The 20631-nt window shown below is 50.1% G+C and overlaps 6 protein-coding genes across 6 annotated transcripts; 3 read left to right on the forward strand and 3 right to left on the reverse strand.

Annotated features, from left to right (window-relative positions):
- Positions 1-288: 288 nt before the first annotated feature.
- ASPGLDRAFT_130517 (uncharacterized protein) lies at positions 289-807 on the reverse strand (the record flags this gene model as incomplete). The annotated part of the gene is made up of 1 exon (XM_022540971.1): positions 289-807. The coding sequence occupies one exon, from the start codon at positions 805-807 to the stop codon at positions 289-291; it is 519 nt and encodes a 172-aa protein (XP_022399185.1).
- Positions 808-1823: 1016 nt separating this feature from the next.
- On the reverse strand, positions 1824-3819 carry ASPGLDRAFT_83659 (Dyp-type peroxidase; the record flags this gene model as incomplete). The annotated part of the gene is made up of 8 exons (XM_022550227.1): positions 1824-2239; positions 2306-2617; positions 2679-2758; positions 2810-2914; positions 2967-3065; positions 3128-3393; positions 3467-3707; positions 3764-3819. 8 exons carry the CDS (start codon positions 3817-3819, stop codon positions 2010-2012), a joined length of 1389 nt encoding a protein of 462 aa, XP_022399186.1. The 3' UTR covers positions 1824-2009.
- A 4097-nt stretch (positions 3820-7916) lies between these two features.
- Positions 7917-11226, forward strand: ASPGLDRAFT_67939 (uncharacterized protein; the record flags this gene model as incomplete). The annotated part of the gene is made up of 2 exons (XM_022549207.1): positions 7917-9118; positions 10263-11226. The coding sequence occupies 2 exons, from the start codon at positions 7917-7919 to the stop codon at positions 11224-11226; spliced, it is 2166 nt and encodes a 721-aa protein (XP_022399187.1).
- A 69-nt stretch (positions 11227-11295) lies between these two features.
- Positions 11296-13262, reverse strand: ASPGLDRAFT_548228 (snoRNA-binding rRNA-processing protein UTP15). The gene is made up of 2 exons (XM_022548104.1): positions 13217-13262; positions 11296-13161 (listed from the first exon to the last, which is right to left on the reverse strand). Exon 2 carries the CDS (start codon positions 12986-12988, stop codon positions 11366-11368), a length of 1623 nt encoding a protein of 540 aa, XP_022399188.1. The 5' UTR covers positions 12989-13161; positions 13217-13262; the 3' UTR covers positions 11296-11365.
- Positions 13263-15274: 2012 nt separating this feature from the next.
- Positions 15275-18704, forward strand: ASPGLDRAFT_49288 (uncharacterized protein). Its single transcript, XM_022547065.1, has 3 exons — positions 15275-15361; positions 15416-15710; positions 15760-18704. Exons 2-3 carry the CDS (start codon positions 15478-15480, stop codon positions 18494-18496), a joined length of 2970 nt encoding a protein of 989 aa, XP_022399189.1. The 5' UTR covers positions 15275-15361; positions 15416-15477; the 3' UTR covers positions 18497-18704.
- Positions 18705-19435: 731 nt separating this feature from the next.
- Positions 19436-20464, forward strand: ASPGLDRAFT_37232 (putative pathogenicity factor; the record flags this gene model as incomplete). Its single annotated transcript, XM_022544795.1, has 1 exon — positions 19436-20464. The coding sequence occupies one exon, from the start codon at positions 19436-19438 to the stop codon at positions 20462-20464; it is 1029 nt and encodes a 342-aa protein (XP_022399190.1).
- Between the last annotated feature and the right edge of the window lie 167 nt (positions 20465-20631).

Here is a 20631-nt window from a genome sequence, read left to right on the forward strand (position 1 = left end):
GAGCGGCTATCATGGCACCTGTGCTATGCTATGGCTATCAACTCCGCAGCAGAGCGAAGCACCGGTCTTGGTCAGTTTCAATGACCACTGGACAGCACTTACGCTAGCTCTATCGCAGCTTGCACTGGCTGCCACTCCCTGGTCTCATGAGAGCCTGCTGCGGATTGTATATATACGCATTGATCTTTTGAATAGATCATGTTTGAGTACCTCTGGTCGGATATACATGCACCATCTATAGAGGACCAATATATATACAATTTTCTATCAATTTTCATCCTAAACACATCACATCGTAGGCCAATCCATCTCAATCCCTTCCAACTCCCCTGCCCCCCAAAAATCCTCCACAACACTCGCCCGCTCACTCAACATAACCCTCTCCGACTGCCTCCCCACCCCCGCCAACCCCCTCCATCTCTCCAAATCCTTTCCCTCCCTCTTATCCCCCTTCGCTACCCCATCCCCCTCCCAATGCCCCCTCGAAAACCCCAACAACGTCGTAATCAACCCGCGCGGAATATCAAAAACAAGCGAACAAATAGTCCCCGTCTCCTCGAGCCAGTTACATTGCCATAATTCCCCGGGACGAATGCACTGGTATGTTACTTCTTGGTAGTTTTTGCGGCCGGCCATGGGCCCGCCATGGATGACGTAGATCACGCGGTCGGCGTTATAAAACCATATCTCGTAGCGCCATTTGTCCGGGTTGCCGTCGCGGTCGTGCGTGTCGTAGTCGTAGATAATGTGGCGGTTGGAGAGGTCTATGGTAAAAGTTGAGGCCTCGGCGGGAGGGTTTATGGGCATGTTGCACCTTTCCTTTTTTTTTTTTTTTTTTTTTTTTTTTTTTTTTGTCTTTTTTTGATACTGCACAGGGGGGGGGAGGGGGTTGTGGATTGGTAGTTGGTGACTGGGATTTAGTGAGGTAGAATTGAAGTTGAGTCTTTGTATGTACTTGTGTGTACTTGTAAATGGAATTGTATGTTCTACGATCGACATGTCCTGCAGACTTAAGACATAAAAGCTGCGGGTAGTGACGTCATTATGTCAATGGCCGACCGAAGATCATCCGGTTTGTACTTCGGGATCTCCGATAACACCGTCGTCTGTCCCTGGTACATAGATACACCTGATTCAAGCATCATTCCGTTATGAATACCGTATCAGGGCTATGAGTTGCGGTGCTGAATCAAGTCCAAGTTTTGATAGTTGTGGGTTTAATCCATCGCATGTGAGAATCGGTCATTTACCTGTAATGACGAGGTCGGTCCAAGTTTATTAAGAAAGCGAATGGCATCTTGCATGGTAAATTTTCACGAGATATAGTCCTTGATTTCGATATATTCTTTGTTAGCGTACTCTTCACAGCGAGGAAACGCCTCCCACTGGCAGCCCAGACCAACTACATGAAAAAGGCATTACATGATGAAATAAAAATGGCAGTATTTATTTATACCCTATGTACGGAGTATATGATTAGAAGGACTTCAGTCCACACGGATAACCGTTGTTGAGTCGAGCGTCGAGCGTCGAGCGTCATCTTGAGAACCTAGAATAGAAAGAATAATATTTCCTCAGCGCTTGTCTTTATGCCGAATTTAAAAACCGGATGTTTCCAAGTCAGATAACCTCCCGATTTCCCCGATGCTAATGCCGACCATCGCACCATTCTAGGGAGCGTTAAGCAAGTAGTCTCATGGCACAAGAGGAAAAATCTCACCTCTTCGAGAAACTCACTAGCCGCACGCGGATCTACCGATTGACACCACTGGCTTTTGACGAGCTCAAAGAACAGCTTAATACAATCATAGCACTACTATTGAGGATCAATCTACAGACATGACTTTATGGCTTTGAGCTGCCTTCATAGCTGCCTTCATATAGACAAGAAACTTTCTTGATACTTCTATCATGGTAAGGACAACGATTGCTGTAAAGAACATTGGAGTAATACCATAAGGCAAAACAACCAACATCTCCCTGGCCCCGAACCGTGACCGACAAGGCGATTATTTGGCCTGGGCCATCTCCCGCAATGCGGCCAAGGACGGCATGAAGAAGTATGAACCGCCGTGGGACTCGACAAATGGGTCGAAGTCAATCTGATTTGGATCGCCCTTTCTGTCGAGGATGTTCATGCGGAGCTTCTTGGAGGAATCCTTGGCCCTGTCCGTCATGATGGGATCGGCACCGGGTATCACAGGTTCCACGGGTGGGAACTCGTTGTTGTTGAACCAACCTAGGAAAAAAACGCAGTCAGCCAGATTATCACCATTTCTCTAGACCAAGGGCGGGAGAAGCATACTGTTGGTAATAAACTCGAATCCGTTGGTGAGGCTACTCTGGTAGCAGGCGAATAGAAGGCCACGGTCCACGGTTGTCTTATTCTGCTTCAGCTCATCGTCTGTCACTTCGGGCCCATACGGAATGCCGCGGCGCATAATGTCGAACTTTGCCTCTTCGGCGCCGAAAAAATTCTTAACGTCCCCTCGAGGCCTCGACTTGCGGATGTGGGCCGCAAAGGGGCACTTTGATTGGTCTTTAAATTTGAAGTCAAAGTCGTCCTTCTCAGCATCTCCAAGGTTATCGATGTCGGGATTGGTTTCCACTGGGGCACCTGCAAGTGACTGTCAGGATCAATTCATCGACGGATGATGATGATGAATCTCGAGACTCACCACTTTCCCAGCGTCCGACCAGGCGCGCGCCTAGCTGTCCTTGAGTGTATCCCAGACGGGAAGCCTCGTGCTGTAAAAAGCTGCAGGGACCAGTCAGCCAATGGGCAAGGACATCTCATTGGATAACATACTTTTTGAATTCCGGGACATGCTGTTTCAACTTTCTAAAGACCAGATAACTGCCGTCCTTAGCCCAGGAGGGCTCTTCGTCCTCGTCGTATCCGTTGATAATGAACCTGGAGTCGTCAGCTTAGCATGCTCATAATGGTCATCAGTCTGACGCCTTACCCTGGCGGCGTGCTTCGGAAAGATTTCCTGGGGGTATTGGCCTTTGCGTTATCAAGGACCTCCAGTTGAGGCTGCGCGATGCCATCCTTGAATCCAAAACTGGAGAGTGCGAATTAACTAGATGCCCCGAAAATAAAGTTTGAATCACGGTCCACACTCACTGTTCATGGCCGGCTTTATCGCCTTTCAAATCCTCTCCCCGGATTGTCTCGATCGTGTTCACGCCGTGGGACTTCCCTAGGAAGCTTTTTTCCACCCATGCAAGTCGATTTTCAACCTTCTCTTTTTCACCGCAAATTAGCAGCACGCCGTCCACCCCTTCCCGGAATGAGTTCAGCCAGCGGTCCTCTTGGTCTCGGCCATCCGTCACCATGCTGTGGAATTGACCCTTAGAAAACGCTGGGTCCTTCAAATCAGTCTTCCCCAGCTATAGAGATAAAAGGATCAGCAATGTTCTCATGCATTTTGATGAATAAGAAAAGAAGTCCCGGGAGACTTACCTTTTCCAGGCCGTTGTGGCTGAATGCGATGTTGACGCCGGCAATCGGCAGCCTCTCCGGGCTTTTGATCGTGCCCTTGGCCAGCATACTCTTGTGCTCGAATGTTTGGCCTCGCATATCTTGGGCTCTAGAGGCGGGGGTGATGACTTCATTGGCAATTTTCTCCAACTGGGGCTTGAACTTGGGGGCATCTGCAATGTTGAAGAAGCAAAAGATCTCATATTTCTTCAGCAGACCAGGCCTTCCCGCACGTCAGTATCAAGAAGGTCATGATAATGGAGGTTTCGATAGCCATACCAGATATCAGCCTGGATATTGTCCTTGTCGAACTTGAGGTTGTTGGTGTCTGGCATTTTCAGTGTAAAATGCGTTCTGATAAGCACTCGAAAGGTAAGGAAAGAAAGTAGATGATGTTCCTTCTTCAGCCATACACGACCGGCTTTTTATAATACAATTCTGCGCTGTAGGTCTGCTCGTTCAACCGTCTGGTCTTAGACTCGTACCGAGGAATACAGCGCATGTACAGGTGACGAATGCTACAGTTTGATTGACCTTCTTGCTTGATTTCGAAAGCGAATGGGATGCTCGCCATTTTTCAGCTGGGGTCGACGGTTCCATCAATGCCCCATGTCAGCCCAAATCCTGTGATGGCTTTTATTTGTGATCACCAATCTAAAGTTCAGTTGAGGTGGGGTTCGCGGGCTGAGTGAACCCTACACTCGCAGTGTCACACCGTATACAGCCCAAGTGGGTCGAAAAAAGCACTCCGTACTTACACGGCGACAGGCAGTAAGAGCGTTGGGTGAATACCTCTGTGGTGAGGGGTCTATACTCGGACCCAACTGTTTGTAGATACCTGTAACTACGCGGAGCAATCTTACAATGGGCTCTTCCGACATACAATCAGGGATTGCTAGGAACATTAGAAGTTGCAATACGTTATTCACATCGGACGTTTCCAGCTGCTGAAAGTCTCCCGTAACCTCCGTCTAGTAGCAATATGGCATTACTTAGGTCTTAGCACAATGCCGTATACCCTTGCATTAACGTACATGCACAGCAAGCTGTACATAGTAAGTAATCAGCTAAATTTCTGGATATTTGCTATAGACGGTGTCATTAGCTGTTCTCGTCTATAAGTAGTTGGTATTGTGGCTGGCTGATATTGAGAGTTGTGGGTCCTCACTGGAGGAGAATGATGTATGCTGTACTCCATACTCGTAAGTCGAATCATCGCAATACCCCACTGCATGCCAGACAAGCACGAGGTTAGCTGAATGGCTTGCTAGTCAAAAGTTCACCCACCGCTGACAGCTCTACACATCACTGAGCCAGCCACCTACTTGTGTGCAGATTCTTTTCTTCACTGTGCATTGCCGTTCTGGGGAAGATATAGCAACAACTGCCTCCCATTGCGCCCTTTTCAGCATCTACAAAGAACCGGGTCGTCTTTCCTTAATTTGGAACACGAGGTAGTTGCTGCTATCTGCTGTTTTCGCAGAGAACTATGTACTCCGTACATATTCCATACCTCATGGCCCATTATAGACCACGAACTGTTGAGCCAATTATCACGCATGAAAAAAACATTTACTAAATACTATAATTAAAGGTGGAAAACGGTGGAAGGATTACACCTGAGGATCCATAATAAATCTTCTCAGAAATGCCCTAACGGCCGGAATTATCTACGATTGGCAAACGGCCGCACCTGGGACACTTAGCCGTCTGTGCGGTTGCATCCGTTCGTGCAGAATAGCTTATCTCCACTCCATCACCACAGACTCGTAATCATATTCGATATTATTGGTGTATAAACACACAGGAACCTGCAGGAGCATCCACAATACCATGCCACTCACTGTATGGCTGAGTTGACAGTTCATCAATACCTTGATAAACTGGAGAATCAGCCAGCAACTGCGGACGATCGCTGCGATTCTGCTCGCTAATTATGTATGTTTCTGAGATGGTCGGAGAATCCCCTCCGTCGGACCTTCCTGGAGTAGAAATCATAAAAATCTGATTGAAGATCCATCAAGCCTCGCTTACTCTGAGGGCTGGCTGACCCCGCTGATCTTTTTGCTATTTACAATACACCCTCCGCGGGAATGTCGGTCTCTGCATTTGTTGACGTTGATCCCTTGAGAGATGCCGAACTCGTAGGAATAGTATTGAACCTGACTTTTCCCTCCTGTGGAGTATTTTTGAGCGCTCGCGCATATTGAGAAAAAATGAGCGCACTATAGATTAAAACTGAGGGTTCCATGACGGCTTGCACTTCTTGTCGTGGAATATGGCCGCAAGGCCAAGAAAAAGGACTCGGAAAGCAGCCGCGTATCATATACATTGACAACGCTTCGCATCAAAGAGAATCCAGATGGACACTTCCATGCGTTAAAATCATGTTAAGTGCGCTGGTGATGACAGCCCGGTTTCCTATTTGGGCACTCCGGAGACCATCCACTGCCGGGAAGCTAAACACAATTAATATTGGGTAGCTGGTTCCCAATAGTACTGTCCTATGCTCTATTACACTAACCCTGTTCATTGTACAGAGCCGGCCTGGAACAAGGATTTCGCAAAAGCCCCTGGAGCTCAGGTCAGGTTCACGCAATCCCCTCTGGTCACGCTTGACATAATCGAAGTCGAAGAATTGTAGCCTGACAGGCGTGCTGCTACCATAGACAATGAAAAAAGCCGCCAGGAACTAGTGAGTAAGCTCCTTCTGTATTGGACTGGTAAGAAGATGTTCAGTGCAGCCCTTAACTTGTGTATATAGCGGGCCCAACATCTCTCCTTTTGGGATTGTGTGCAATGCATATATTGATGAATTTATCATGCAGGTTAGCATTCATTTTCACGTTCTTTATCCGGAGATATCACTCAAGGAACCCGTCTCAGCAGCTAACCTTAGGTGCTCGGTCGAGTTATCAGAATTATGAATATAACTGTCCTTGAACACCTTTTTATTTCCCCAGCCGCGCCTTCGGCATCTGGTCGTCGCGTGGCGGTTGTTGATTTTGTAGAAGAAGTCATTTTACCATTGGACGAAGCCATTGGTATAACGATGCCACGACCTATAACCAAACGGAGGATGAATGCCAGTCCCATGGTCGTGAGTTCCTTTAAAGTGACCGTAAGAACGTGATGAGCCAATGCCTCCATCATAATGAGGCCCGAACATGACGACGAAAACCATGGCAGAAGTTCAAATGATAATCAAATAACATCTTGCATGGTGACATATCCCTCTCCTTGTACACATCCCATTTGGTCGACAAATGGAGCTTGCACTCTTCGCACCGAGGAAATGTTCTAACTTGTTTCGAATAAATAGACAATCTGACACCACAGGACTAACTACATGAGAAAGGCTACGAAGTGGAATGTGAAAGAGAAAGACTCCTGAATGTATATTCATTTTTTGTATCGGTATATAGTCAGAAAACCCCACCAATTAGCCAAATTCAACTCCCCCCCAAGGCACATTAACCCTGGGTATTTACGTGAATTTGCAGGAATAGAGGAAGAGGTCCGTTATCAGTCTCGATGGAATCCCAGATTTGCTCAATTTTATCCTTGAGCAATTCATCAAGCACAGGAGAAGTGTCAACACTACAGTCAGAGCGGATTAGTAGGACAGTCTTGAGAAAGAACAGGGTAAACTGGAACCGGACATACGTGACTGCAACAAAGAGAGGCCACACACGTGGAGAAGGCGCAACTTTGCCACTGTTTAGATTGCCACCAATGTCTTCCAAAGCATTTTACACGGCTTCAAGGAGAGGGCTTTCGCTTTGGAAGTTATCAGTATATGTGAAAAGGGTATAGGATATGGAATAATCGGGGACTTACGAGTCGCCAAGATCACCAAAGTTGATTCCGTTAAAAGCCCTCAATCTGGGCCAAGATATACTAGAAGGATTGATGTAAGTGAGGTGCTTTCTTTCTTGTTTGTTAGCGAGATGGGTAGGAGCATACAAAGTTCTAGATTGTGTTAGCTCTTCGTATAATGTCTCTTGGGCAGGTGACTTATACTCATTTTGATAGTAGGTGTTCTCGACGTTGTTTTAAAGATGATAGAGAATAAAATAAAAGAGCTAATTGATCGAGATTTGAGCAGAATTTAAGTGTCCTGGCTATCCAGATGGGCTAATCGTATCCTCCATGGTGGATGCGTGGACCGGCTCTTATGTTCATGATTAGTTCAGTGCCATGGTGGGAAAAGGGTGGGGGAGGGGGGTTGATGCATCGGGATGAGCATGCAATAATTATATGAAAACGCAATCATCAATACTGAGAATAAAATGTACGAATTCTTCAATTTTTCCTCTAGCCTGACATCCCCGAAGATAAGATCTTGGATATCAGATGATCTGTCGTGCATAAAAGGCGGGGTCGACCTCATCTCACTCAACGTCAACTCACCTTCTCCAGAACATCCATCATGCTCCCAGATCTCCGAGATATCACTAAACACAATATCCAAACATTCCAGCGTCGTTATGTATCGGAGATTTCGGGCTCCCTGGGCGATCTGGGGACATTCCTCCCCATAGCCATCGCACTGGCCGTCAACGATACCATTTCGCTTTCTAGCACACTCATTTTCTCCGGAATCTACAATATAATCACCGGCGTCTTCTTTGGTATACCGTTACCTGTCCAGCCTATGAAAGCTATTGGAGCGGTTGCTATCACCAGATCGTTCAGCAATGGTACCATCGCAGCCGCGGGGCTTTTTGTCAGCATATGTGTATTGATATTCAGTATCACCGGTCTACTGCACTGGTTTACCAATGCTATCCCCATTCCAGTCATTAAAGGAATCCAGGTTGGTGCAGGATTGTCCTTGATCATCGCGGCCGGGGGTAATATACTCTCATCTTTGTCGTGGATCCATCCCTCATGGGCCGATAATCGCATCTGGGCGATTGCGGCGTTTTTGGCTCTTCTCGGGTCGCAAATCTATTGGAAAGCTCCATATGCCCTGTCAGTGTTCGTCCTGGGCCTGGTCTTTGCCATTATCCGCACAGCTACCGGTCCCTCAGCCCGTCTGCCATCGTTCCAACTCTGGCGGCCGACTGCCAATGTACCAGGGCCTCACGAGTGGCTCGTGGGTACCGTTGATGCTGGTATCGGACAACTCCCACTCACAACTTTGAACTCGATTGTGGCAGTTACACATCTGGCAAGTGATCTTCTGCCACAGGTGCGCACTCCATCTACCACCTCGATTGGGATGAGTGTGGCCGCTATGAACCTTGTCGGATGCTGGTTCGGCGCGATGCCCGTGTGTCACGGATCTGGTGGTCTTGCGGCACAGTACCGGTTTGGCGCTCGATCCGGCTCAAGCGTGGTGTTCCTGGGTGTGCTCAAGGTGCTTATCGGGCTTATTTTCGGTGAGACGCTCGTGGGCTTGTTGAAGCGATTTCCAGTGGCGTTGCTGGGGGTTATGGTGATAGCGTCGGGGTTGGAACTGGTCAGCGTGGGTGAGAGTCTGAATACATCCGATGCACGAGATCTGGTCAATAGTCAGCATGTGTTGAGTGAGGACGAATGCCGGAAGCGCTGGACTGTTATGATGGTTACCGTTGGGCTATTGGTGGGATTCAAGAACGATGCTGTTGGGTTTTTGGCTGGGATGCTGTGCCACTGGGCATATGGTCTGCCGGCTATCATTGAAAAGGCTAAGGCACGATGGAGTGAGGGGAGAATCCGAGTGTAATTACATCACATTGCTATATATTGACAGCCAGTATATACAATCTCGAATAAAGATACATGCATCTATCCCAACAATTGTGACATATCAATCTCCGACTCCTTGCGCAACTTGGCCCCCGTATTAGGATCCTCATACTGTACCCGAGTCGAACCAGTCTCAACTGGCGCTGTCCTTAATATGATTAGCCATAAGTCCAATAAAAGCCAAAAAAAAAAAAAAAGAGAAAACATACTCCGACCCAAGAGTCCCCCACTTCCCACCAACATTCTCACTCGAATTCAACCCATAAACCTCCGTCCCCATATCCCCACCCCCATAACTCGCCGTCTCATCATTCACCTCCGTAATCCTCTGCACCTCCCCTTCCCCCGGCTCACCCATCCCCGCTCCCGGCGACGGTAACGCAGCCATCTCCGGCGGTGCAGGGAGCAGCTGTTCCTGGCCGGACTTGTCGTACCGGCGTTCTTCGATTATGGCAGGCTGGCCGAGGTCCTGCTGGGCGGTGCGGATGATGGTGAGGCCGTCTTTGTCGGTTGTTGAGGCGGTGGAGAAGCGGCGGCCGGTTGTTGTGCCGCCGTCGGAGTTGGTTGTTGAGGTGTAGGAGAAGGATGTGCTGGTGAAGTTGGACATTGCTTCTTTTGTCCTTTGGTCTTTGCGGAGCTTGTGCAAAGGGAAGAAAGGACGGTTGACTACTTTGCAAATGCTTGTACTATTTACATACTATGTGCATGCTCGATAGACGAGGACACAGATGGGAAATATATAGATACCATCTCGTGGCGGGTGATGTCACTTGCCTCCACGATGGTGGCCATTTGTCCTTGAAGATGTGATCCAAGCAAACCATTGACTGGGTGTGATGCGGAGTATGGCAACTGATGCAATAACCCGGGGAACTGTGTTCTGGACCGGCCCAAACAATAAACCACAAACTACCCAAAAAGGCATATCTGAAGCTATACAACCCCAAGCCTCGGTTATCTCCGATAAGCTCCCCCGCTTCTTATCACCCTCACTTTCTTTTTCTCCCACTACCACCATCACCAACTCCCACCCAACAACAAGCTCAACCACGAAGATGGCGCTATCTCAAGACCAACTTACCTTCTTCAACGAAAACGGCTATCTCGTCCTCCCAGACTACCTATCCCCCTCCGAAATCTCCTCCCTAATCACAGAAACAAACCACCTCCTCGAAACCTTCCCGCTAGGATCCCACCCCCTCACGCAATTCACAACGGGCGACGATAACGATTCTAAAAAAGACCATGTCGGCGATGACTACTTTTTAACCTCCGGCGATAAAGTGCGGTTCTTCTTCGAGCCGGATGCATTCTCCACAGATCCCCAGAAACCGCACGAGAAACCGACGCTGAATAAACCGAAACATCTGGCTATTAATAAGATCGGGCATGCATTGCACGCATTATCGCCGCCATTCGAGAAAGTTTCGCTTTCGGAGAGGAACGCTGCGATCGCAAAGTCACTAGGTTTTACTGACCCCCACGTTCTGCAAAGTATGGTTATCTGCAAACAGCCGTCGATAGGCGGTGCGGTGCCCTCGCACCGGGACTCGGAGTTTCTGTACACGAGTCCCCCGTCTGCAGTCGGGTGGTGGTATGCGCTACAAGACGCTGGTCCCAGGAACGGGACGCTGGGGATGTACAAGGGGTCGCATAAGGGGTCTAAGGGGGGTGCGATTAAGAGGCGGTTTGTGAGGAAGTTTGGGGAGGGGGGTGTTACGATTGGGACGGAGTTTGTGGAGAATGATGGGCCGAAGCTGCCTAAGGGGATGGAAGAGGGAGAGAGGGAGGAAGGGGAGGAGGAAGTGGAGGTGTTGGATATCAAGGCTGGGTCGTTGGTGTTGATTCATGGGAATGTGCTGCATAAGAGTGAGAAGAATACGAGTGGGAGGAGTCGGTTTGCGTATACGTTTCATGTTATTGAGGGGGGTGAGGGGTGGGAGTATGATGGGAGGAATTGGCTACAGCCGCCGGAGGGTGGGTTTTCCAAGCTTTATCGGTCTTGAAGTTGATGTAAATACTTTTACAACCATGCATTATCGATATTGACATGTCAAACCCTAACTCCATCCGAGGTATCCAAATCTATACAAACATGCTTTTCATGGCCAGACGCCAACGCTTCACCACTTTTGCTAGAATTACTCAAGAAGCACGCAGCATATCCAGCATCCCCTTCGTCTGGCACGCTTGGTGTGCCATCTCCACCTCGTCCCGTACCCGTCGGTGTAACCGCGAAACTATCTTATCGATCTGCGCCGACTGGCCCAGGTTCGCAGAGTAAATGTCCAGCAGGTTCATACCAACCTCAACACTCAGAGTCACCAATCGCGGTTCCGTAATGTTCTTGTACACCCACTGCAACACAGGCTGCAGTGTCACCTCGTCCCGTCCTTGCAGCGCCGCCCGCAGCGCCGACCGGTGCCGGAGGGTTGTCAGGCAAGTGAGCTGTGCGGTCTTGTCGCTTCCGGTGAGGACCTGGTCGAGCGCGGCGGAGTACCGGGCCTTGCGGATGTCGTTTTCCCACGCTTGCTCCTTCTTGCGCTTCTTCTTGTCTTGTCCTTCGATCACGATGTCTACTCCTTCGCCGATGAAGTCGCGTCCGCGTAACCGCTTGTCCCAGCCGGAGCCGCGCTTTTGTTTTGCGACTTTGCGGTCGTGTTCTTCGAGATTGCCCTCGAGCAGGGCTTGCATTTCCTTCTTGCGTTCGCGTTCTTTGATCTTCTGTTGTCCGGAGAGTCGGGTCTTGATCGACAGCAGACCGGACTGCATACCGACGGCGATGTGCTTGTCTTCCCGGTTGATGCCTGAGGTGATGGCGTTGAGAGACAGAATCGGGGACGGATACTTCGATCCCGAAACCATGTTCCACCCAGTAGTCTCAAATACCTTCATGTGTCCATCCAGTGCACCACTGAGCAGTCGCTCGCCACCAGAGGCCAGCGCAAGCGACGTAACCGTCTTCTGGTGACTCTGGATCATGTGCAATGGCTTCCCGGCCACGATATCCAAAACAGCAATCTTGTTATCCGCAGCAGCCAGAACCGTACTTCCAGTAGGCATAGGCAGAACTTCCTCAATAGGCGCACCCATCTTGAACGTCATAGCGGACCGGCTCTCCATCCGCGGATCCCACAATCTCACCGTCCGATCATAACTTCCCGAAACAACCACACCAGACGACGCCAGCGACCCCGGCATAAACCCACCGCTGCGCGCATAATCTGTATGTCCAACAAATGTCCGCACGCTATGCTCACTGGGCAAATCCCACAACCGAACAGTTCTGTCATCACTAGCCGTGAAAACGGACGTCGGGTCACTGGGCGAAAACTTCGTCGCCCACACGGGCTGCTTGTGGTCCTTCCATGTCTTCAAGATCGCACGAGATCCCACGTCGAACACCTGCACTGTACCCGACTCGTCACCGGTTGCTAGGACACGGCCGTCTGGACGGATATCTGTTGCTCGCACGGTATCATCAAAGCGGGTGACTGTTCGAAGGAGCTTTCTGGTACGGATGGAGTAGATTTGCACGCGGGCGCCGGTGGTGACGGTGAAGACATCGGGGGGTTGAGTGAGGGATGGGAAAGCAGCGGCGGATGACGGAGCAGCGGGTTGGGTAATTAGATTGACGGGACCGTTGGCCGGCGAGGGGATTAGGAGAGGGTTCTTGAAGGTCTTCCAGTATTGTTGCTCTGGTGTTAGACGGGTCGAGGGCAGCGCTGGTAGCTTGACCTGCTGCAGAGGGAGGACGGGGGCAGCCATGGCTGCGAGGGGTTCCCTTTGTTTTCAGATAGACAGTCGCAATTGGTCAAAGGGAATTGTTGATATTATGCCGCTCCGGAGCCCTGCTGGAGCACGGTGTAAAAAGCGATGATGGTTGGTGCTGGGAAGATTTTCTTTTTTGGTCGCATCGGGAAAAGTTCTATCGGTCATTCCTTATCAGGTTAGCGCGTGGTTGTATGTAATTACACATATGACAGCCATTAATACAGGATAGCACACTCAATGTTGTAATTTATTGTAAAGAGATCGAAAAATATTGTATTCATATGCTATTAGAGCTGTAGGTGCTACTCCGTACATGGGAGAATGAGATGACCTTAATGACGTCCATTGGGCTAGCGAAAAAGTTTCTGCTCGGACAGGACATGATCCAGAGCAGACAATCCACCGATGATGGAGACGAGTGCACCTGTACAGGGTAAATTGTCAGTTATTGTTCGATGTTGTGTGGACTGTTTCGCGAAGAAACCGGCATCATCTATGTGCGATATCATCCAATGCGTCCTCGGTAGTCTGTACGGCCGTATTCATGTATTTATGGCCCAGTTTGCCTGAATCAGGTATCCTTGGCCAGTACTGCAGTGTGAACGAACACTTGGTCAATTCCGTTGTGTTGTTCTCCGGGAACTCTCCGGGAACTCTCCGGTCAATGGTCTATGGCATACGGACGTTCGAATCGGGCATGTAAAAGGCGGAGAGCGTGTATTGCGGTTCCAGCGCAAAGCCAACTCATCGAAGGCGCATGGAAACTTGTTCGACGCATTCTCAAATTGGAGCAGGACGGTGCCTGTAAAGAGCATAACCCAAGCATAAAAACAATTGGCATGGGCCTCACTGTATTTGTTAGACACCGCTAGGTACTTTGCCACCGGGGAAGTTGGACTCACATACTGTCTAGTTAAACGTGTTCTGAAGCTCTTAGAGAAGTCCAACGAACACTGAAGATGGCGGTCATCTGATCCACCGCCTGCACTTCCTATTCCAGAAGCTTTGTGTCTCTTTTCGTCTCGTTGCTTCCCCGTTTACCGTGTTTCAGACCCAGACCGCATTCTGGTCCCAGCAAATTCTTGGCCATTCCAAGAAGCGTCTGGTAGCATTCCATACTGACACCCCAGTTTTTCGCTCGGCAGTCGAGAGTCGAATTTCACATTCCTGGCAATGGCAATGGAGTGGCACGTGGATGCGCCCTTTGATCGTATTCTGCATAACTGCTCGTACACTCCGTACAATGAGGCTATCTTTAGCAACCCAGGCTTCCATATTCGCCGTGAAGACAATCACGAAACATAGCCGACGGCCGGACTGTTAATAGATAATGGCACGGAAAACCCGAAATGAGCCCGAAAGAACCCACAGGCAACATCTTTTCTACCTGATATCGACAAGGATTCGAGCTTATCCCACACACCTGCTGCACACCAACGATCACAATTCTAATTTCCGAGACGCTATGGGTCAGTACCTGTCACTAGGGGAAAAACGCCTGCCAGTTTACGGTGACGCCGTCAGGAGTGGAGTGAGAGAGTCTCCATCCGGCCTTTATACGAGTCGTGCTATCGTCGGTGACACCACAAAGAGTAAGCTATTGTGGGGAGAAAAGCGCCGGGAAAGCATCCGGAAGACGTATTTGCATGACTCTTGAGGGTGGGTTCGTGCAACTATTTTCTTGTTATTTTTTCTTTTTTTTTTTTTTTTTTTTTTTTTTTTCCTTTGCCTGAAGCAGAAATGGCGTGGCTGGGGACGGGCAGATCGAGTCTGGATCTGGGCTGAGTTCATCGTCTGAGCGCTGTGTAATCTTGCTGATATATGCAGGGGTGATTCATGCGATCAAAGCAGTAAAAGGGCTTTTTTACCTAGAAATGCCGTATATAGTATTCGGTGGTGTGCTGTAGTAGTAGTATATACATACTTGCTGGAGGATAGATGCGTATTGGTATGTAATCCGGTGGTATTTCCTTGACGCGCATGCAGGAACACCCGCCATGGCCAATAAGAGACAACTGCCAGCCACACTTTCGACGAATCCCAGCCTCCCTCATTCCATGGTACTCCACTATTCTGCTTCACTCACCAATAAAAGCACTGTAAATAGCATAACATACGGTACTAGCGCTATCGAGGCTTATCGCGCGTATCGATAGACACCCTTCGTCATCCCTCTCTCTCAGCCATTCACTCACTCGTTCTTCTTTCTTTGCATCTGCCACTTGCTTCTTATTTTCTTTCCTTCTCTTCCAATTTGTCGCTTGTTTCCATCCGGACCATTTGTCGTTCGTCGACTGTCTGCATTGGTCTTCCACTCGTTTCTACTACTCCATACGACTCGTCTATACTCCATGACTGAGACCTGAGGTATTTCTTCTAGTGGGACGATCTTTTTGGATTGTGTTGATTTCGGTTTCCTAGGATACTGGACGTCTATTCATTGTTTCTGTCTAGGAAGCACATTGTCGGAAAGAAATCCCATCATGGCTTCCAAACAACTCCCCCGGATGTCCATGGTCAACCATGCCGCGGGCATCTTCGCTGATATGTCCGTTGATGGACCGTCAATTGGGACGCTCGTGGCTATTATTGATCGTGCCAAGAACCTGCCTAATAGAAAGACTATGGGCAAACAAAATCCTTACTGTGCGGCTCGCTTGGGAAAAGAGGCCAAGAAGACGGAGACTGACTTGCGCGGTGGTCAAACTCCTAGATGGTAACTACTCAATCGATGGTTGTGTAATAGAGGATGCTGACAGGTACAGGGACTATGAACTTCGCTTTACTGTACATGAATCGCCCGACTACTACAGACTCAAGGTGTCCGTTTTCAATGACGATAAGAAAACCGATATGATCGGAGAAACTTGGGTTGATCTCAGGGACCTGATTATCCCTGGTGGTGGTCAAAGCGACAATTGGCATCCACTACAGTATCGCGGGAGATATGCCGGCGAGGTTCGTATCGAAATGACGTTCTATGATACGCGTGTGCAGGATGAAGCCGTGATCGAACGACGAAGCCATGCTGCAGGAAGGATACAGGCCAGAACCAGCGGCTCAACATCCAGTTCTTCCACCGTGTCGGGGCCCCGGCAACCGAAAGACATTAGGCGACGTCCATTACCGACCGATCCCAATAACCCAACTCATGTACGACCACCGCCCCCGGAGAAATTACATACAGCCCCGGCTCCGTCACAGCTCCCGTCTGTTAGAGCTCCTTACCCTGAACAGCAACAGCAGCAATACGGTCATCACCATACTTACTCGATGCCGGCCCATAATGGTAGCAGTGAGCATTTGCGCCAACCCTCGAGGCATTCTATGATTATGCCAACCGAATACGATGTGCCGACACATGCTCCTACAGGCCCGCGGCCAGCGAGAGGACATGAAAGCCCGGATGATTTTCAGAGACAGTTGAGCCAACCTGCTCTACCTGCGAAACTCCCTCCTGCGATCCATCAACCAGCTCCCGTTCATCCTCCGGTGACTTATCCGCAAGCCACGCCATCTTCCAGATACGACCCGGTAGAGCAGCAGTACTCGTACCGTGAACCTCCGCCTGAGTCTTATGCTTTGCAAGCGCGCTCTAACCATGGACGACCGCATTCTTCATATGATGGGATTCCACCTCCCATGGACTATCGCGTATCGAGACAAGACCTGTACCAAAACAGCCAAGAGCAACTGCCACCTGCAGAACCTGTTGAACCGCGAAGGAACTCCCATGTATACGAAACGCGCCCGCGCCAACCAAGCACTCAGGACTATCCATTTTCATCGTCTGAACGATTCCTTCACGGCGATGAACCGGTTTCTTATGAGCCAGCTGGTAACTATGCTCTGCGGCATTCGAGGAGTATGCCAGGCGAACCACCGCACGAGTACGTGTCAGCGCCACTGGCGGAGCCGGGACCGGGACCGGGACCGGAACAAGACCGTCTCTATTATCATCAGCACAGCAACTCCATCGCCAGCAATCATAGCTCATTGCGCAATTCAATGAGCCGCGGTGAGCCTCAGATACAATATTCCAGGATGCAGCCCAAGGTGGAAGATGAGGAAGACGAAGGCCCCCCACCTCCTCCGCCGGTGCATCGATCAGGCCTGGGGCAGTCGAGTCAGCAGTTGGTGCCTTCACCAAGGACATCCTACAGAGCCTACTCTCCAGAGTACGCATCTTCCCCAAGTGCTTCAGATGATGTAAACCTTCCATCCCAGCCTTCTCACTACGTACCAGACAACGTTCGATTGCAGGACCTCCCTCCCCATACAACCGCGTCGTCTATGCCCCCCAGCCTGGTCGCCGGTTTTGATCCTGGGATTGCAGACGCAGAGACAGACCGTATGTACCATGAGCGAAAGGAGAGCAAGAGGCGCAGCGTCCTATTTGAAGAGGACGGTATGGTTGCTCAACCGCCTGCTTCTCAACTACCCGTTTCGCAGCCACCTGTGTCTATGCCTCCAGAGCCGACGCCTGTTATGCCTCCGTATCCTGTTGATCCGCCCGCGAAGCCCGTGTCGCAACCTGCATCCCAACCCGCGGAAGACCGAGGATCGATGAGCGGCGCTTTGGTCAGGAGCAGAGGGGGCTCAGCAGCCTCTGACTCTCGCGTCATTCCACGGCGCAAATCCGTTAGTCCACAGCCACCCCCGGTTGAAGCGCGTTCATCGGGAACGATACCCTTCTCGCCGGACTCATACGACGCCCTAAATCCCAATGCATCACGATCTGCTCTGATTGCGGATCCCACTCGCGAGTATGATTCGCCAACTCAGGCAATGGAGGCCGCGCGACGGAGCGAGGCAGAGGCGAAACGGGATCCCGGGCCTATTATCGACGATAACGGACGCGAGATCGATCCCTCCGACCACCTGCCGACTGATACATGGGCACCTGAACCAGAGAAAAAGAACCGAAAGCCCGAGCTGGTTGTTCGCTTCAAGAACCCGCCCGCTCAGAGTCCGCCTCCGGCCAGGGAGTCCCGACCCCTTCGTGTGACGTTCAAGCCATCAGCCGATCGAGAACGGACGTACTCGCCGGATAAGACCCTGCCACGTCCCAACAGCTCATACCAGCGGGGCTCCATGGCAGTCGAGCGAACATCCCCGCGAATGGACTTGGTCCGTGGACGTGACGCGTACACAGACTACAACCGCGGGAGGGACTACAGCCGGTCCCCTGGCATGGACTCTTACTCGTCCTCGCGAAAATCCGTCTCACCATCCCCTGGGTCTCACACGTCAAGCCTGTACGAACCTGCGAGCACGGGACCACCTATCCCCGCTAAAGTCCCTATCGCACAACCCATGAACCAAAGCTACCCGATAATACCCGCCGGTACCAACTACAACCATGGCAGTGGCAACGAAGGCAGAGGCATGGACGCACTGAGCCGGGAACTCAACACGATCGACATCGGGTCTGTGGGCTACAACACGAACCGTGCGGTTCGGAAATACGTCCCGCGAGTGACTACTGGTTATGCAGTTTGATGTTTATGAACGCGACGCCTGTATATTTTATTGCATTGTTTGACGCCTGATGAATTGCATATGGATGGACATGAGATTGTACTTGATATGGGAGGGACACGACAGCATGATTAAAAGGTATCATCTGCATGGTTGGAGTTTTTGCTTAATTATTGTACACGTACACGCATAGCTACTGTATTCAAGTCATTGAACATGAAAATATTCCATTATCTCTTCCTTTGTATACTCTGTACACCAATGTCTCGCTCTCGTTCTTTCGCTTTAGACTGGTAAAAAAACACCGTCTCCTGCCCATACCAATTCAATAGGGTTATCCGACTCAAATCTTAGACACGCCTACCACGATCCTACTAGCTTGATTTCTGTTTATTCTTCACTTGCCTCCCGTACTCTCTCTATGGAAATGAAACACTTATTCCAGCGTCTCTTCTATCTCTTCTACAGACATCCCAAAGCAATGAACGACACAAGAGACAACATTCATTGTCAACTCATCCTTATGCTAAATCCCAATTGTCCCAGACAGAGACACAGACAATGCTTCTATAAGCGCTACAATGCCAGAATGGTATAATGCCAATTTCCACAAAGATCCAACGGTATCTCCCATGGTCCCATCTCAATGAATAAGGCAATTCCCTTCCAGCGGTTACGGCGGCATGGTATTTCCCGTTGGAACAGTGAATGGCACTTACCGTTGGAATGGCGAATCAATGGCCCGCCTCTTTGCACCTTTAGGGTGTTTGTTTGGGTATAAATATGGGATTTGGTGTGTCTGTCGTTCTCCCATCTTCTTACTTTGCTCAGTGGCCATCGTTCGTTTTTCGCTTTGCATCGTCCTTGCTTGCGTCTTATATCTGTTATCTGGGGTTTTTTGCTTGGGTTATACGTCCAAACCAAGCATACGACCAACCAAGCCACCCAAGCCAAGTCAAGATGTCCAGCATGGCGCCTATCAGCTACAGCTTCAACCGCTACCCCAACAACAACGGCAACAGCAACAGCACCAGCAACAACAACAACAACAACAACAACAACAACAACAACAACCGCGCCCCTGAACTCTCAGAGACCAACGAAGACGAACCAGCCTGCGAATTCACAAACCCCTGCACCACAACCTCCTCCCCCACCAAAAATCCCACCTTCAAAAACGGTACCGGCAAACACCCCCGAAAAGTAATCTCGCACATCTTCGGGCGCAACAAAGTCGTCACAAAGCTCGTCCCCGTTTCCATATGGGTGCACTACTGCCGCAAACACTACCAGCGCGCGCGCTACAGGTCTACCCAGTGGCCATTTACGCAGGCGGAGTTGTTGCTGGATTCGCTTGGAAGGATGGAGAGGTGGGGTGGGGTGAAGGGGTTTGAGATGGTGTTGAGGAGGAGGGAGGTTGAGAGGGTTGATGGTGTTGATTATGGGAGTGGAGGGGGGTGTGTTGGGACTAGGAAGAGTGCGAGGGTTAGTGCTGCGAAAGATCAGGAACAGGATGGTGGAGAGGATAACGACGGCGACGACACTGTGTCGGCGTCTGGATCTTCCAACGACCACGACCACGACGAAGATAATCCCTCCTCCTCCGACCATAGCCCCCGCCGCCGCAGTACCTCTTCCAAAACCAAGAACAAAGCCAAAGGCCGCCGCAAGAAACCCAACATCGAGCCCGCCCCCGTCCCCGACTGGTTGCGTCAAGAAGTCGGCCCCAACAAATCCTTCGAAGACATCCGTGGCATCATCAGCCGCTTGTTGGAGTACTTGGCTGTTCTGCGGGCGGAGGGGAGGAAGGAGAAGATACGGTTCCCGGATATTGAGATTCTGCCGGAGTTTCAGGGGTGGGTGTTTGAGATGGAGAGGGTGAGGGTGAGGGAGAGGGAGAAGAGGGCTAGGGATGCTGCTGCTGGTGGACGGAAGGGGAAGAAGGGTGCGAAGAGGGTTAGTGGACGGGGTGCTGTGCAAAAGGTTTAGATTCTTTTGTTGCGTTTTTGCTTATGTTCTTTCTTGTGTCCTTTCTTATGTATTTTGGGATAGAGGTTGGAGTTAGTTAGTTTTGAGATCGATACCAGATAACAGTCTGTCATTGAATGGACATTAGCATGTATCAACATACCACCATATAACAGACATATGCTCCA

This window comes from Aspergillus glaucus, assembly GCF_001890805.1.
Source record: "Aspergillus glaucus CBS 516.65 unplaced genomic scaffold ASPGLscaffold_15, whole genome shotgun sequence".
Lineage (NCBI taxonomy): Eukaryota > Fungi > Ascomycota > Eurotiomycetes > Eurotiales > Aspergillaceae > Aspergillus > Aspergillus glaucus.